Here is a 16,866-nt window from a genome sequence, read left to right as displayed (position 1 = left end):
AAAAGCGCTGAACCTGCTTCTTACCCTTGCTATTTAAATATTAAACAGTAACAACCACACAATTTGTTTGCAGTGCAGGGAGGTAGAAAGCAATCTTGTTCCACACTTGTAAGCACCATGAAGTCATCTCAGAGGAATAAGGCCACACAAAGACTGTCAGATGGTATTATTCATAACAAATTCAGCTTCCAGCTTGAGTGAACGTGCACTGCCCCCTTGTGATCACAAGAGGACACAAGCGAGTGTCCACAACAGACGCAACACCCAGGGAGCCTTGGAAATGGGGTTCAACATAGCACATTCGGCATGACTGGGGATGCTGATTTATGAAGCCATGTTTTCCCTGCTCATGTGGCAATTGCAGTAACTTGCAGCAGTGAATTTGTATGACAACGTAAAAATCCCCAAAACATACATTGCTCCATCTAGACATGGAACAATCTTCTATGTTACTAAATCTTTCATTGGCTTATCAGCATTTATTCAATAAATATTTATTGCCTACTAAGAGTAAAGAATTTTTTCTGGATAGTGGGGATATCTATGGGAAAAAATAGTCTCTGCTCTCACTATGCCCCCTGTTTTGTGAGTACTGGGAGTAAATACATTAATAATTATCATGACCTGAGTTTTCCAAATACAAAGAAGAGTGCCGGGTTCACAGTGAATTCTCCCTCCGGACGTGGAAAAGAACGCAAGAAGGCACGTTCTTGCCACTATGCCATTCTGCCATTCTAAATCATAGACTGTCTATGTTGGAAGGGGCTCGAAAGACCATTCAGTAAACCATTTTACTTGTAGTGGTGGCAAAATAGGGTTGTGATCAAGAGTATGGACTTTGGGTTCCAATGTCAAGGATCCACATTCTGGATCTATGACCTGTGTGAGTCACAGGAACCTGAATCTCCCTTCTGAATCTCCATACCTTCCTCTGTTTAATGGAGATCATAAAATTGATTTGTAGGTTTGTAGTGAAATTAAAAGGATCAAGAAGTAAAGTGCCCAGCCAAGCAACTGGCAGGGGTATTTTAGGGAGGTGAAGGGGGTCATCATTCAGAGGTGGCGACAGAGAGTTGTTCCATAAATGACTGCTCCTAGTATCTCTGCTTTTCATTTTTATCTGGAGAAAAAAAAAATGTGATTTTCACACTGTTGCAGAACAAACAGAACTGTGTCTTTTGTTTCGCCTTGTACATGTGTGTTCTTTTGAAATGTCTGGCACACTCCAAATGATCATATCTTTCCCTCCTTTCACATATCATGGGAATATATTTAAATGTTATGCCAGGTCATTAGGAAAGAGCACATGAGGATGCCAGCCATGTGACACTGATTTTGTCCTTAAGGTGACTCACTCATAATTGGATTCAATAAGTGTTAAAAAAAATCATTCATGCTTTAATATTATAGACAATAATTATTTTGTTATTAATAATTAATAATGTTTTAATTACTATTATTACTGCTCCTACTTTGAGTAGATCTGTCTAAAATGGCCCTCAGGCAAAAAACAGTAGCCCCAAAAATCTATGAGCTTACTTCAAAGCATGTTATGTTTGTATCACTTTGGACACTGTCCCTGAGAAATTGACGCCCTATGGAGTCAGGACACAAAACAGAAGTAAAACTGCCAGGTTACAATGAATAGTAGAATCGGGGCCACCACAGATGTGCAGTCTCATATTCCTTCTTAGTTTTTAAGGGGGGTATTTTCCATGGTGATAGAGAGACAAGTCATCAGATCATGGAATCAGAGTGGAAAGTAGCCTGAGGATCCCCTGTTCCAGGGTTCCCTCATTAGGACACATGAGTGAACTGTCATGGTGAGGGCTGGGGGATTTGATCAACCAGGGAGCAATGAATGCCCTGTCTTGAGAGAACAGCTGCAACTCAGAAAATGCCAACTGTTTTTATGAAAGAATGTGGACCCATTCTTTCCAGATCTGCACATTTTCTAAGAGAAGCCAGAACTCCAGAATTTACATAATATGTCACATTTTTTCAAAACACTTTGTAGGCCAAAAAAAGCAGTTTAAAGAGGAGGATTCAGCCTGAAGACTTCCCATTTGCCACTCTGACCTAGTTGGGTTCCCACATTTTAAAGGGAGAAACTTGAAGACCAGAATGGAGAAGAGACTCTTCAAAGACCGTGTGGTTTGCCAACAGTAAAGGCAGGAGGAGTGAACAGTGTAATCTGCACCTCAAATTACAAGGGTACTAGCGATATATTTCTCGTATGTTCTCTTTTCTCTCACACACATCTTGCTACATCTGGCATTTGGGAAAAGTCGCAACCTGATGATACAAGCAGAGAACTTCTCATCTATGGTTGGCCCTTATGGTTTTCCAGAAATTAAATGATAAGTTCGGCGGGGGGCGGGGGGAGAAAAAAATAAAACAGCATGCTGGTTTGGGTAAGAAATGCCACCCAGATGGATAGAAAGCATTTGCAGAAAAGGAGGATGTATTTAAGCTGAATTATTCTTATTTTTGTGCTTCTACAAGTAGTTTACATCTGGAAAGAGTTATCCAGTTAATGTAATGAGATTTGGGGCCATAATCATTTTTAGGAGAAAGGAATTATGGAAGAGCTTAATTACCAATCTAAAATTCCTACTGGGCTTCAGTAAGTTTTGGTTATAGCCCCATTTTGAGATCTAACTAGCCAGTGACGTGGAAAAGTCACTTTCCTTCTACAGCTCCCCTGGGGTGATTAATCTCCCCCACCCTCAATTCCAAAGTTGTTCAACTTTTTCTTTTTTTAATGATTAAAACAAATATCTAGGAATCTGGAACGTAGCACGAACCACAGACGCTCAATCCCACATTGGAGGGATCCATGAAGGAGGTAGCACTGGGCTCTTGGCCCTTGACCTTGGGTATTGGAATCTCTCTTCACTGCTGTCAAGAATCTGGCCCCAGGGCTGAAGCGGAGCCCGCCATTACTGCTAGACAGATGTGGAAGGAAGGGGACAATTTGACAAGAGAGAACGGTGTATAAAAACTTACCCTCACATTTTTAAATACATTGCTTAAGAAGTCAGCATCCTCTATATTTCTGGGTCCTAGTTCATGGCTTTATTTAAAGAAAGCCTTTTTGCAGGTGTTATGAACCAAATTGTGTTCCTCCAAAATTCATATATTAAAGCTTCAGTATGACTGTATTTGGAGATAGGGCTTTTAGGAGGTAATTAAAGTTAAATGAGGTCATAAGGGTGAGGTTCTAATCCAATCAAAGAAATGGTGTACCCTTCTAAGAAGAGAAAGGGAGAAATCTCCCTCTATACCAACATGCACACACAGAGAAAGGGCCTGTAAGGACATATGGAGAAAGCAGCCAAGACCTTGATCTTGGACTTCCAGCCTCCAGAACTGTGAAGAATAAATGCCTGCTGTTTAAGCCACCCAGCCTTTGGTATTTTGCTATGGCAGCCAAGCTGATAAAGATATCAGGTCTCCATCTCATACACTGGGATGATGCTTCTACTACTCCAAGTACGTTCACTTTTAGTTTACGCTCTCATAGACACTGGAACGGTTGTCTCATAGACAACTTTTCTATTAAAAGTTGGGAGTCCTTGACTCCAAGATGTGGAGACGCACACAGAGATGTCAAGAACTTGCTCAAGTTGTGGAGCAGGTGGGTGCAGGGAAGCATCGGACTTTGAGGTCAGCTCCACACCCAGCTCTTCTTCCCAGAAGCAGATGCTCCTGTGTTGGGGATCAGCCTCCTTTAACTGTGAGCTCTCTCTCCTAACAAAGGGGCTTTGGTGACACTGTGCTAGCTTCACACTGGTTACCTTTCACCCTACAGCATGTTTCTAATTAGTACCAGAGGGAGGAGGGAAAAGATACGACACACTTTGAAGTTGGGCAGAGGAAGGGGGAGTGAGAGGATTGCTTCCTAACTGGCAGGATGGTAATTAAATTCAGGTTTTTGATTCCAACCTTACTTTGATTATGTGAAATGAATCCACAAACACACCCACATTTCCTTTGCCTTCTGCTTCTGTACGGAAGGCAGGGTGGCCTGAACAACCTGCAGAGAGAGTGACTCTTCCTTGGCCGGCATCCAGCCCAAGCAGCCTCCTGGCGCTGAGCAGGGTTAGGGCTAACTTTCAACACTCTTTATGAAAGAAAACCACTCAACTTGTGTGTGATACAGGACCACCTCTGGAGGGAATGATACCTAAGCATTAGGAAGTAGTTTCAGAAAAAGACACCAGCATGCTATTCACAGGCTCGGGAAGTTTAAACCATTCTAAAGGGAAGTTGGGGTTTTTGATCAGTGATGTTGACCTGCAGGTCTGGAATCCCAGGTTCTCAGACTAGGTATCCTGGATCCTAGAGCAGGTTCTGACATTCAGCCTCTCTGAATTTGAGCACAACGTATTTTATCTCTGGGCCTCTGGACCTCAGGTTAAATCCCTACCCTATCCTACCCCTTCTGGAAGAATGAGAAGATTAGAATGATTCCCTCCCAGCGCTAATAGTCCTTGATTCTAAGATATGAACTTCCCACTTTCCATGAAAATCTGTTCATGTCTAAACATCCTAGGCTTCTTCCCTAGTAAAATTGTAGCTGCTGAGGAACCAGAATTTTCCCCTGGCCTCCAGGTACCTAGGAAAAGCCAATGTCTGTAAAATATATTAGCTGCCCACATATTGCAAACTTTAGCGGCCCTAGATTCTACTTGCACCTGCTCCCTGATGCCTGGAATTCATTTTGGTGATAAAAGTCTTAGCGCCCTCAGAGTCAAAGTATTAAAAACCCTAGGACAGGGGACTCAAAGGCCACCTTCCCAAGGTGCAATGTCTGATGGCAGAGTCTTTCCTTTAGCGAGTGAAGATGTTGAAAGTGTCCTGCAAATACTTGACATCTAAGGATGGAGGTGCCATAAATAGGAGCAAGGGGACAAGAAACAGGTGATGTGCGCACTGTTTTGTCCCAGACCAGCTTTGTCTAGCAAGGCTTGCTACCAAGATAAAATTTCATTTCTTGTCTGCAAGAGAAAGCACACAGAGACACTGGCTTCTCATTGGAAGACTAACAACAATGATGATTCCTACCAGAACTATTGCAAATATCTAAGGAGATAAGGATGTAAAATACTTTCAACTGTGCTATTTCCATGGAAAGATAATGTTGGCCATCTGTGGGATTGAACTGAAAAATTAATAATTTTTACTGAGGACTAAAATATGGGCCAGGGACTCTGATAAACGTTTTCCTTGCCTTACCACGTCTAATCCCCCGATCAGCTTTATGATGTAAATACTATCTCCTCCCCACCCTCAGTGTTTTTCAGACTGAGGTTTAGAGACATTAAGTCACTTACTCAAGGAAAGTGCTACTGATAAATTAGGAGTCCAGGATTCAAGTAAGCTTTTCTGATTTCAGAAACTTCATTCTTAATTAACTAAATCGTGTAATATGACAGTGTTCCCTATCATTGGACACGTTCAAGAGGATGGAGAAACAAGTGTCATGCACAGTGAGTGTGACATTTCTCTTTAAGGTTGGAGCCAACTTATGGAGACTTCTAAGGCTATTCTTAGAGAAAGCAGATTCTACAGACATAGCCAGTGGTTTAAATGGCAGCTGAACTTTACTACCAGGGCATTCCTTAACATCTGAGGTGTTAAGCAAAGATGAGTGGGGTTCTCCAACAAGAAGACTGTCTTTCGTCCAGCATGAATTTACCTTCTATCTACTTGGTGGGAAATTGTGTCATGATCCCTTGGTTTTTCAGAATGTGCATTTGCTTTTCCTCATCCTATTACTCACTGTCTAATCTCCTTTATTTGGTGAGCTCCACCATGGCTTACGGTGCTCAATCCCCATGTCCTCTCATTAACCCAGTTTTCTCCCCCATGATCTGCAATGAAACCGTGACTAATATCACTTTCTTGGCTCTGTGCTATGGGCCCTGCAAATATGCCACTAGTAAATGAGAACAAAAAAATAATTACTCCACCCAGGTACCATTACTTCTGTGAAAAAAGCTATTGTTTATAATTTTAGAAGCTGTGAGATTAACCTTTCTGGAACAGGAAATGTACCTTTCCATAGAATGACAACATCCATATCCCCCAGCTTCTGCTCATGGCCTGATTTTAATAAGCAGTCATTTACCCAGCACCTACTATATGTGCAGGCCTGTGCTGAAAAGAATAAACTTTAAAAATTACAGAGAAGACTCATTTTTTTTCCTGATATGGTTGGGAAATAAACTATTACTCATAAGTGAATTTCCTGTAATCGAAACTTATCCCTTTAACTCCCAAAACTTAAAAAAAAAAAAAAAAAGTAGCCCCTATTTTTCCTACAAAATTTCTCTAATGAATTAAACACTTCTTCATCTACTGGAACAGAGTATACGTTTAATTAGATAATCCCACTACTTGATAACGGAGAGTCAGGCATATCAATTACTAAGCAAGGCTATGACACGTGAACGCTCTTAGGGATCCAAAAGGATTTTGCCTTCATCTTAAATGCTATGATTTTGGAAATCTTGAGCCTTTTATGTATTTACACGTTTTCCACCACTACCACCACCCACCTCCACACACACACTCACACCAACACATATACTATTTAGTTGGCCCAAATCTCTGCAACTGTGTGAGTATCTATCCGCCTTTAGCTGCACATTCTAAATTGCACTCCTTATCTTTTAAGTTCTGAGAAAAAGGTACGGTAGTTTATCTGCAGCTGTGGCTGCCTACAACTCCTCCCATCAACAGGTAGATCTATTGGGATCTGGGTTAGCCCCATTCGGCTCTGACGAACAGGAATTCTCCAGAGGCGATACTATGCTGGATCGGACCCCAGGCCTGACAGTTTCACTTTCACTCTAGGAAGCTAGCCTCCATGCTGTACAGAAACTCAGAACGGACTGCCCAATAATGAGAGGCCAAGAGCAGAGCGAGGCCCTAGAAGGTGGGAGGTCCTCCAGGACACTGCAGCCACATTATGGGACCTAAGCTGACGTGAAGTGGATCCACCCAGTTGAGCTCAGGAAACCTCAGATTCATGAAAAATAATTCTTGTTGACTTAAGTCACTAAGTTTTGGGCAGTAAGAGATACTTTGAAATCATATATAATGACAATGAAGAAGCTCTAAGTATACATTTGGCTCACCCTGTAAATTAAATGTATCGTATTTAGTAATAGAATCTGATATCTATTTAGAATGATCAGAAAACTAATTCTCTGATCTTTCTAGTTATGACCATACTCTCTAAAGGTGATGTTGCTAGGTGAATGAGGAAGTATTAAAAAGTGGAGGGAAGTCTTTTCTCAAAAGGTATCTAAGGAAAAGATTCAAAGGTAGGGCTGAACATAGGATGAGGCAAGATGGGAAGATGAGACTAGTTAATGACATTACAAAGTTCATGTCAGGAACAAACATAAAGGGATAAAGGGGGTGAGTAGGAAGATGGCAAATATCAAAGAAGTGTAGGAGGATTTACAAGGTAGCTGAGAACTTTCTCTGTGAGATGTGTTTTTGAAATAACAGAAGTCAATTCTAACCATGTTGTGAATAATACAAGAATAGCTGTTACCTCCTCAGCTGGGACTAACTGGAAGTTTAAAATTTGGCTTAAAGGGCTTTATAAACTCTCAAAGAGCTGACAGATAAGTTGGTGAAAGTGTAAAGTAGGCAATGTTCCATTAATTTATTCAAGCAATATTTATTGAGCACCTATTCTAGATGATAGAGATACATCAGTGAAAAACACAGCCAAACAACCCTGTGTTTTTGAAAACTGCATTCTATCTGGGGGAGAGAGATAATAAGGCTAATAAGTAGGTGAATTTTAGATAAGAGCTACGAGAAAAACAGAACAGCAAGAGATCAAAAGAGCTGTGGGGAAGTGATCATTTTAAATAGGGTGATCAAGGCAGACCTGATTGAGAAAAGGGGCATGTGAGCACAGACTTGAAGGAAACGAAGGAGGGAGCCATGTGGAAATTGTGTAGGAGAGCGCAGTGTCTAGCCAAGAAAATAGCTTTTGAAAAAGTCATGAAGCAGGAGCAGGCCTGGCCTGTGTGAGGAACACAGAGAACAGCATGGCCGGAGTGGAATGGATGAGAGGGCAAGAGCAGGAAGACAAATTAGCATGGTAACAGGGGACAGATCCTGGAGGCCTTTAGACCTAAGCACTTTGGCTTTTACCCAGTAAAATAAGCAGCCTTTGGAAGCTTGAACAGAGGACTGATAGGACTACTTTTTCCAAAATATCATTCCAGATACTATGTTGAGAACCAATTACAGAAGAACAGGGTTAAGGTAGTGAATTTGTTTAAGAGGTTATTTACTTGATCCAGTAGAGAATTAATAGTCACTTAGGTCAGGGTGTACACACACACACACACACACACACACACACACACACACACGAATGACTGGAGTATAAAAAGACTTTTGGGGGAGAACTAGTCATGGGGTCATAAATATGAAGTTTCTTTCTAACCCTGAGGCTCTAGGACCTTGGACAGATACCTGCAAGGTGAGATTCTAGGGGACTCAAGAGCCCGGTTCACCCCAACAGCTTAGTCAATCTTAGGATGCTTCCTGAAACCTTAGCACCAGTTGTATATAAATTTCTTAAGAATTCAATTCCAGTTTAGATGTGAATTACCCCAGGGACCTGAAATCTACAGATAATTGTCACTTACATATACATCTGAATGAAGAAACTGAGAAAACTTCTGCTATAGATAAAGGGGACAGGACTTGCTCTACACGTGTCCTAAGAGAAACACTTCCTTTTATGTCGAAGCTAAAGAAAAAGTGATTACTCAATATTATGTAACAACCTAAATGGGAAAAGAATTTGAAAAAGAATAGACACATGTACATGTATAACTGAATCACTCTGCTGTACACCTGAAACTAACAGAACATTGTTAGTCAACTGTGCTCCAATATAAAATAAAAAGTTAAAAAAAAAAAAGCAGCACAGCTGACATTCACCAAGCACTCACTCAGTGAGTGAGTGAGAAAAAAAGGGTGACTGACCATTACAATTGCCTTTGGCAGATTTTGGGTTTGTTATGGAGAAGGCTCTTCATTTTGGTAAACCATGATATGAAGGAGAAATGAAAAGCAGGGCCTGTGAGAGGTAAAGCACCCTGTTCTGCCTTCCCCATGGCTTCTAAGCCTTCTAAGAGTTCATGCACCAAAACACTTACAGTGAAGGGTGTGTGTGTGGTGTGTGCATATGTGTGTATGTGTACATAAAGGGATGGGGGGGGTGCAAAGAGACTAATGTGACAGAAAGCACATGAGTGGGTCTAAAACACTATAGGATGCTACGGAGGCAAGTATTAGAGGCAGTGAAGCCAGACTGAGAGATGAGGAAAACTGTCAGAGTGAGAGACTTCTGAGACCTAAAGAATGAGCAGACATTCCATAGGAGGGAGGGGAGATGGGAAGAAATATAACACTCCAAGTAAGGGCAATGCCCTTGAGGTGAAAAAGAGGAGAATTGGCTGTTTGAAAGAAATAGAGAAGGTAACTTCCATGATGGGGAATGGGTCTGAGGACTGGGCAAGAGAAGTAGTGGGGGAAACCTCGCCAAAGAGTTAAGGTTGAGGCAAAGGCAGTGGGAGCCACTGAAAAGTTTTCTATAGGGGACTGCCAGGACAGGATTTTTATTTTATATGACTTTGTTGCCATGAGCAGAGAATCCACTACAGATATTGACCAGTAGCCCAAGGGAAAGATGATAGTGGCCTAGAGAGTGAAGATCCAAAAAAGTCAAGATAGTTAGAAGTACTTAAAAGATAAAATAAGTAGGGCTTCCCTGGTGGCGCAGTGGTTGAGAGTCCACCTGCCGATGCAGGGGACGCGGGTTTGTGCCCCGGTCCGGGAAGATCCCACATGCCGTGGAGCGGCTGAGTCCTTGAGCCATGGCCGCTGATCCTGCGCTCCGCAACGGGAGAGGCCACAACAGTAAGAGGCCCGCGTACCACCAAAAAAAAAAAAAAAAAAAGATAAAATAAGTAGAATGTACTCACTGACTACATATGGCAGAGAAGTGGGAGAGGGAACTAGAGATGGTGGCCAAATTTCTTTTTGTAACAAACACACAACTTGTATCAAACTTTACTCAATTCAGATTTTTAAAATGACACTTCAGATTTTAAAGATTAAGCAGTATACAGTGGGAAGAGCACAACGCAGAGTCAGGCAACCTGGATTCTATTCTCAATTGTGCCACTGGCTGTGTAACCTTCCCCTGCTACATGAAGTAGGAAATACATGGACCTCTGAAAAATAGGAGGTTTCTGCTTGGTGATGGGAGCCAGGCTGGTGCTGCACACAGAGGAGCCATCTCTCTCTCTGACACTCTGGCAGGGGGCCATATAATACGCTGATTCCATTTGGCAGCACCAAAGTAGTTAATGAAAACTCCTCTTTCAAGATGTGACATGTTCCGTGTGAGCTGTCAGAAGGAAAGTTTACATGATGAAGAGCACTGGCGTGGATCAAAGCCATCTGGAATAGCCCAGTTTCCCTTGGAGCATCTTGTGACTGGGGAGTCCTTCTGAGAGGAAAGCAGAGAGATGAATTCTGGTTCTGTGAACAGCTAGCCAAGGGGATTAGCTCACTGGACTAAAAAGGTTGAGATGAGAGGTTTGATTTTTAGGGGATCAGAGAATGTAATGCTGCACGGTGTGTATTGTTTTGGCTAGAGGACCACCCAGAATGCATTCACCGTACTTCCAGCACCAAACACTCCCCTCTTGCAAGCTGCCATCTCCTCTACCCGTTTCATGGTTCAGGTAACACAGGCACACAGGTGGCACGTCATTGCTCAAGCCCCTGTAAGTGGTTCTGGGTGGGCACGAGGAACATGCGAGTCCAAACAGAGAAAATCTCTTTTCTGGAAATTCTGTGGCCAAGGTCCTCTCCCCTCCAACCATCCTCCCTACCTCCCCCACACACTCCTCACTCTAGCTCTCCATCTGGAAAGATGTAGTTCTAGGAGCCTACTTGCACTTCTCCAACTACCCTGACAGGTGAAGTTCATGTAGCCAGTAGCAGAATTAAGACTAGAATCCAGATTTCCTGACTGCCACCCCTGTGCCCTTTCCACTGTGTGTTACTCCATCTTTAAAATATGGAATGCTCTTTAGTAAATATGAATTGAGTAACTAAATGAGGAGAGGGCTTATCCGACGATGGAGCCAATCAAGAAAACAAGGAGAGGAGCGACAGGTCATCACTTCATTATTTGAGCCCTGAAGCCAGCCCACTCTGGACTTCTTAGCTATAAGAGTCAATAAACTCCGTTGATCTTTACAGTTTGGTTGCTTGTAATACAAAGATCCCTAACTGATAGTCTTTTCTTTCTCTAAATCCAAAGGCTTTTCTCAAACCTAGTCCACGGTTTTACTAGCACATGACACCAAATGTTAAAACAGAGGTAGAGACGAATCTGTACTCCTCCTTCCCTCCATCAGGAAGAGGGGCAAACGGTAAGAAAGCTTGCATCCTGACTTCAAATTCTCTCCACACTTGATTCAATCTCCCAGGGCACAAAAAAATTGACCTCTGGGCTCCTGTAAGTAAAGGACAGATAATGTCCCATGCTGTACCTTCTCACGGGGCTGCTGGGAGTATGAAATTATCCCATGCTTGTGAAAGGATTCTGGCAAGTCTAAAGCCTGACAGAACTATCTGGTATGATTATTAGGTCAAAAGAGGTGCTCTTGGGGGAGATCGAGCAGCTAGCTGGAGCGCGGAGCGTGAGTGAGGGAGCAGAGCAGCCTGCCCGCCCGCCGCCGCCTCCCCTCCGTAAGCAGGAGCCCGGGCCGGGGCCCGGCACGCAACCCCAGCCCCTCCCTCGTCGTCAGGCCGCGAGGGCAGCGCGCGCGAGCCAGGGGGAGGGAAAGCGAGCGAGCGCCGGGAGGAGGCGGCCGGACCGAGCGAGCGCCCGCGCGTGTGGCGTGAGGGGAAGCCGCTGCCCGCCCCCTTCGCCTTCCCTTCTCTCCCCCTCCCCGCTCCCCCCCCCGACCGCGGAGAGCACCATGTCGGCGCCGGCGGCCAAAGTCAGTAAAAAGGAGCTCAACTCCAACCACGACGGGGCCGACGAGACCTCAGAAAAAGAACAGCAAGAAGCAATTGAACATATTGATGAAGTACAAAATGAAATAGACAGACTTAACGAACAAGCCAGTGAGGAGATTTTGAAAGTAGAACAGAAATATAACAAACTCCGCCAACCGTTTTTTCAGAAGAGGTCGGAATTGATCGCCAAAATCCCAAATTTTTGGGTAACAACATTTGTTAACCATCCACAAGTGTCGGCACTGCTTGGGGAGGAGGATGAAGAGGCGCTGCATTATTTGACAAGAGTTGAAGTGACAGAATTTGAAGATATTAAATCAGGTTACAGAATAGATTTTTATTTTGATGAAAACCCTTACTTTGAAAATAAAGTTCTCTCCAAAGAATTTCATCTGAATGAGAGTGGTGATCCATCTTCAAAGTCCACTGAAATCAAATGGAAATCCGGAAAGGATTTGACAAAACGTTCAAGTCAAACTCAGAATAAAGCCAGCAGGAAGAGACAGCATGAGGAACCAGAAAGCTTCTTCACCTGGTTTACTGATCATTCTGATGCAGGTGCAGATGAGTTAGGAGAGGTCATCAAAGATGATATTTGGCCAAATCCATTACAGTACTACTTGGTTCCAGACATGGATGATGAGGAGGGGGAAGGAGAAGAAGATGATGATGATGATGAAGAGGAAGAAGGATTGGAAGATATTGATGAAGAAGGGGATGAGGATGAAGGTGAAGAAGATGAAGATGATGATGAGGGGGAGGAAGGAGAGGAAGATGAAGGAGAAGATGACTAATGGAACACTGATGGATTCCAACCTTCCTTTTTTAATTTTCTCCAGTCCCTGGGAGCAAGTTGCAGTCTTTTTTTTTTTTTTTTTTTCCTCTCCTTCTCCTCTTGTGCTCAGTTGCCCTGTTTTTGAGGTCTCTTTTCTCCTTTATACCATGGCTCACAACTTATTTTGGGGGGAAATACCTTGAGCAGAATTCAGTGGGAAAAGAATCTCTACCCTTTTCTGTTCCAAATTCATTTTTATCCCTTCCTGTCTCAACAAAAACTTTATGGAATCAACACCATCATGCTCTGTGGGAAAAAAGAAAAACCTTCTGCTCCCTTAGCTCTGCTGGAAGCTGGAGGGTGCTAGGCCCCTGTGTAGTAGTGCATAGAATTCTAGCTTTTTTCCTCCTTTCTCTGTATATTGGGCTCAGAGATTACACTGTGTCTCTATGTGAATATGGACAGTTAGCATTTACCAACATGTATCTGTCTACTTTCTCTTGTTTAAAAAAAGAAAAAAAAAACTTAAAAAAATGGGGTTATAGAAGGTCAGCAAAGGGTGGGTTTGAGATGTTTGGGTGGGTTAAGTGGGCATTTTGACAACATGGCTTCTCCTTTGGCATGTTTAATTGTGATGTTTAACGGACATCCTTGCAGTTTAAGATGACACTTTTAAAATAAAATTCTCTCCTAATGATGACTTGAGCCCTGCCACTCGATGGGAGAATCAGCAGAACCTGTAGGATCTTATTTGCAATTGACATTCTCTATTGTAATTTTGTTCCTGTTTATTTTTAAATTTTTCTTTTTGTTTCACTGGAAAGGAAAGATGATGCTCAGTTTTAAACGTTAAAAGTGTACAAGTTGCTTTGTTACAATAAAACTAAATGTGTACACAAAGGATTTGATGCTTTTCTCTCAGAACAGATATACTTAATATGACTTTGCAAGTTTGACTTGTATAATGTTACCGTCAAACTTTGTCACCTTAACTTCGTATTTTTTGATATGCACTTTGCAGGATGACCTCAGGGCTATGTTGATTGAGTAAAGGGATTTGAATCAATGTATTAATGTCTCCATAGCTGGGAACCCATATGGGTACAATTTGACATCAGTTTCTGAAATTTTTCACATCATTTGGGATATCAGATTGCTGAAAGCTCAGTTCTGAATATGTTGTACCCTTGATTTGTATCTCAAATTGCCATTTCAAGATATGGGCTTTTATTTACCTGGATATAATAGTGCCTGCCACCACATCAGACAGACCTGGTGCTCTACTGCCGAGTTCATACACAGGACGATTGTTGGCATGTCTTCGCCGGCACTGTAAAATGTGGCCGAGAAGACAGGCTTTCAGAGTAAGAAGTCCGTATTGGTGGTAAGAAACTCAGGTTAGGAGTACTTTTGTCTCAAAGTACCAGCTCTTTTAGCATATAGCTCTCAAATGAGACTTGTCTGTGTGAATCTGGGGGAGATGATGGACTCTGCTCTGTCTGCTAAATGCCATTGTGCATAAATCACATTTTGAGAAGCTACCTAATGCATAAGGTTTTTAATGCTGTAAAGTATAGTAGCTAAAGTTAAATGCCACTTAGCTTTTTCAGAGATGAATTAATGGACCGTCTGGTCAAATTCAAAGCTTTTTGATGTATAAAAACTTTATAAATGGAACTATTCCATCAGTAGGCAAAGTGTAACGAAAACCTGTCTAGATGGATAGTATGTAATTTCTGCACAGGTCTCTGTAGCAAATACATCACTGTATACTGGTCAGGAATCTTGCTCCAATAAAGGAACATAAAGATTAAAAAAAAAAAAAAAAAAAAAAAAAAAAAAAAAGAGGTGCTCTTATTCATAGGCTTTCAGTATCACAATGAGTTATGAAAAACAACATGCCAAGATAGAGTACATGTATAAGTTTGGTGCTGGACGAAGCAAGTTGAAAAAGTTCAACAGTCATTGAAGTCAATGTTAGTCATGAGATTAAAATTTAGCACATCTATAACGCATACTGCTATTTTAATGAAAAGTTCTATTTTTGCAGAACAAAGCATATGATGACATTTTACATTTTTTCTTCATCAGAGGTGATTCCCTGGGCTCTAGAACCCTGCCAATGTACCATGATTGTACAGAGAAAAAAAATACATAAACATTGCCCCCAGAGGAATCTACATTCTAAAAGGCAACTTCCTGACAATATTTTTTTTAACATCTTTATTGGAGTATAATTGCTTTACAATGGCGTGTTAGTTTCTGCTTTATAACAAAGTGAATCAGTTATACATATACATATGTTCCCGTATGTCTTCCCTCTTGTGTCTCCCTCCCTCCCACCCTCCCTATCCCACCCGTCTAGGTGGTCACGAAGCAGTGAGCTGATCTCCCTGTGCTGTGCGGCTGCTTCCCACTAGCTAGCTATTTTACGTTTAGTAGTGTATATATGTCCATGCCACTTTCTCACTTTGACAATTTTTAAAGTCAATGAAGCTGACAGAAGTGACAGCTGAAAAACACAGCTTTTTGCCAGCACCCCTCCCCCAGGCATTTCATCTGCATAATGACTGTATCTCCTGCATAAATCACTTATCTCTAAAGCCTGAATATCTATACATTCAGAGAAGAAAATCCAAATCGAGGATTGATAGCTTTAAAAATAGGTTATTTTAAAGTCAATTTCCTGTCCTCTTCTTTAACTCCCCCATGTTTCCTCCCAAAAGCTTTCAGGAAGTAAGTGTCCTCAGACCTCATCAGCTAGCTTCCTTCTAGCAATATTAAAAGAAAAAAAAAAATAGCTTCATCCTATTTCTAATCATTCATAATTAATTACTCTTATTAAAACATCAGTTCTTAATTAGTATTTAGTTTCTTATACTTCTTGCAAGTATGGGCCTCGTCTAACTTAACTTTTTGTTCCATGGTAGGCAGTGATATTTTCCTAGTGAATCACATAGCAGAACAGGCAGGTGATCAAATGTAATGGGTTGATACAGTGAGGTGCTCCAATTTGCCCCAGTTCTATTAAAAAGTATTCATTAGGAAGTGACCACTGGGCTGGAAAACAAGGACCAGGCAGGCCTCAGGAGACAGCACGGTACCCTTTATGGAACTGGCGTACACACTGACACTGCCCCCGATTTCTGCATGATATGGCTCTCGCCTCCCCCTAGCCTCCAGCTTCCACTTGTCCACATTGCTTCTCACGCAAACTCCAGCTATTCTTCTTCAGTCCCTCCCACATGCCAAGGAATTCTCCTATTTGTGGACTTTTTCTCCTCTCTGTTCCCCAAGAATCTTTCTCTAAGTGGCTCTTTCCCATCCTTCAGGTCTCATCTTGAATGTGGTGACAAGTTTTATCACATCACCTTTTGAAATACACCCTTTGCCATTTTTTCTATAACTTAGGATCTCATGCATTTCTTTCACAGCACCTAAAGTAATTCATCATTATTTATTTAAAATGTATTATTGGTTTACTTATTTAAATTTATTTATTTATAGATGACCATACCTCCTAGAACTATGCTGTGCAACTCAGTAGCCACATTAATTTAAATGAATTAAAATGACATAAAATTAAAAATTCAGCTTCTTAGTCATGCTAGTCACGCTACAACGTTCAGTAGCCATAAGTAGCTGGTGGTACCACAGTGGGCAGTGGATATAGGACAACAGAAAATTCTATTAGATGACACTGTTCTAGAATATAAGCTCCTTTAAGGCAGAGTTCACCATCCATCTCGTTTGCTGTTGCACTCTGGTGCCCATCACACAATGCCTGGAACACGGTAGGCGCTCAAATATTTGTTGAATAAATGTATGAACTAAATAAATAAAAGGATTACTAAATGACTACTAGTAAGAAAAATCTTAAATTAAGAGTAAGAACCAGAATAGATAGTTGGGGTAGATTATTTGGAAATGATTCAACCCCAGCCTGATACACAGTTTGCCATAAAACACACATCGTATATAACTGTTGTTGACTTATCCCC

At 41.8% G+C, this 16,866-nt stretch overlaps 1 protein-coding gene and 1 long non-coding RNA gene across 2 annotated transcripts in view; one reads left to right on the top strand and one right to left on the bottom strand.

Moving 5' to 3' along the window:
* The window catches only part of LOC141278348 (uncharacterized), a 400,162-nt gene that overhangs the window by 211,465 nt on the left and 171,831 nt on the right, over window positions 1–16,866 (bottom strand). The gene's annotated exons all lie outside the window — the stretch shown is intronic.
* On the top strand, window positions 11,741–12,970 carry LOC117311647 (protein SET). The gene has a single exon (XM_033853497.2). It carries the CDS (start codon window positions 12,051–12,053, stop codon window positions 12,882–12,884), a length of 834 nt encoding a protein of 277 aa, XP_033709388.1. The 5' UTR covers window positions 11,741–12,050; the 3' UTR covers window positions 12,885–12,970.

The sequence above is a fragment of the Tursiops truncatus genome, chromosome 3, assembly GCF_011762595.2.
Source record: "Tursiops truncatus isolate mTurTru1 chromosome 3, mTurTru1.mat.Y, whole genome shotgun sequence".
Taxonomy (NCBI): Eukaryota; Metazoa; Chordata; class Mammalia; order Artiodactyla; family Delphinidae; genus Tursiops; species Tursiops truncatus.
The sequence above is the reverse complement of the archived record's forward strand: the minus strand, read 5'-3'. Positions and strand labels throughout refer to the sequence as shown.

Coding starts and splice junctions, on each gene's coding strand:
- LOC117311647 (XM_033853497.2), top strand. CDS start 12,051: ATGTCGGCGCCGGCGGCCAAAGTCAGTAAAAAGGAGCTCAACTCCAAC.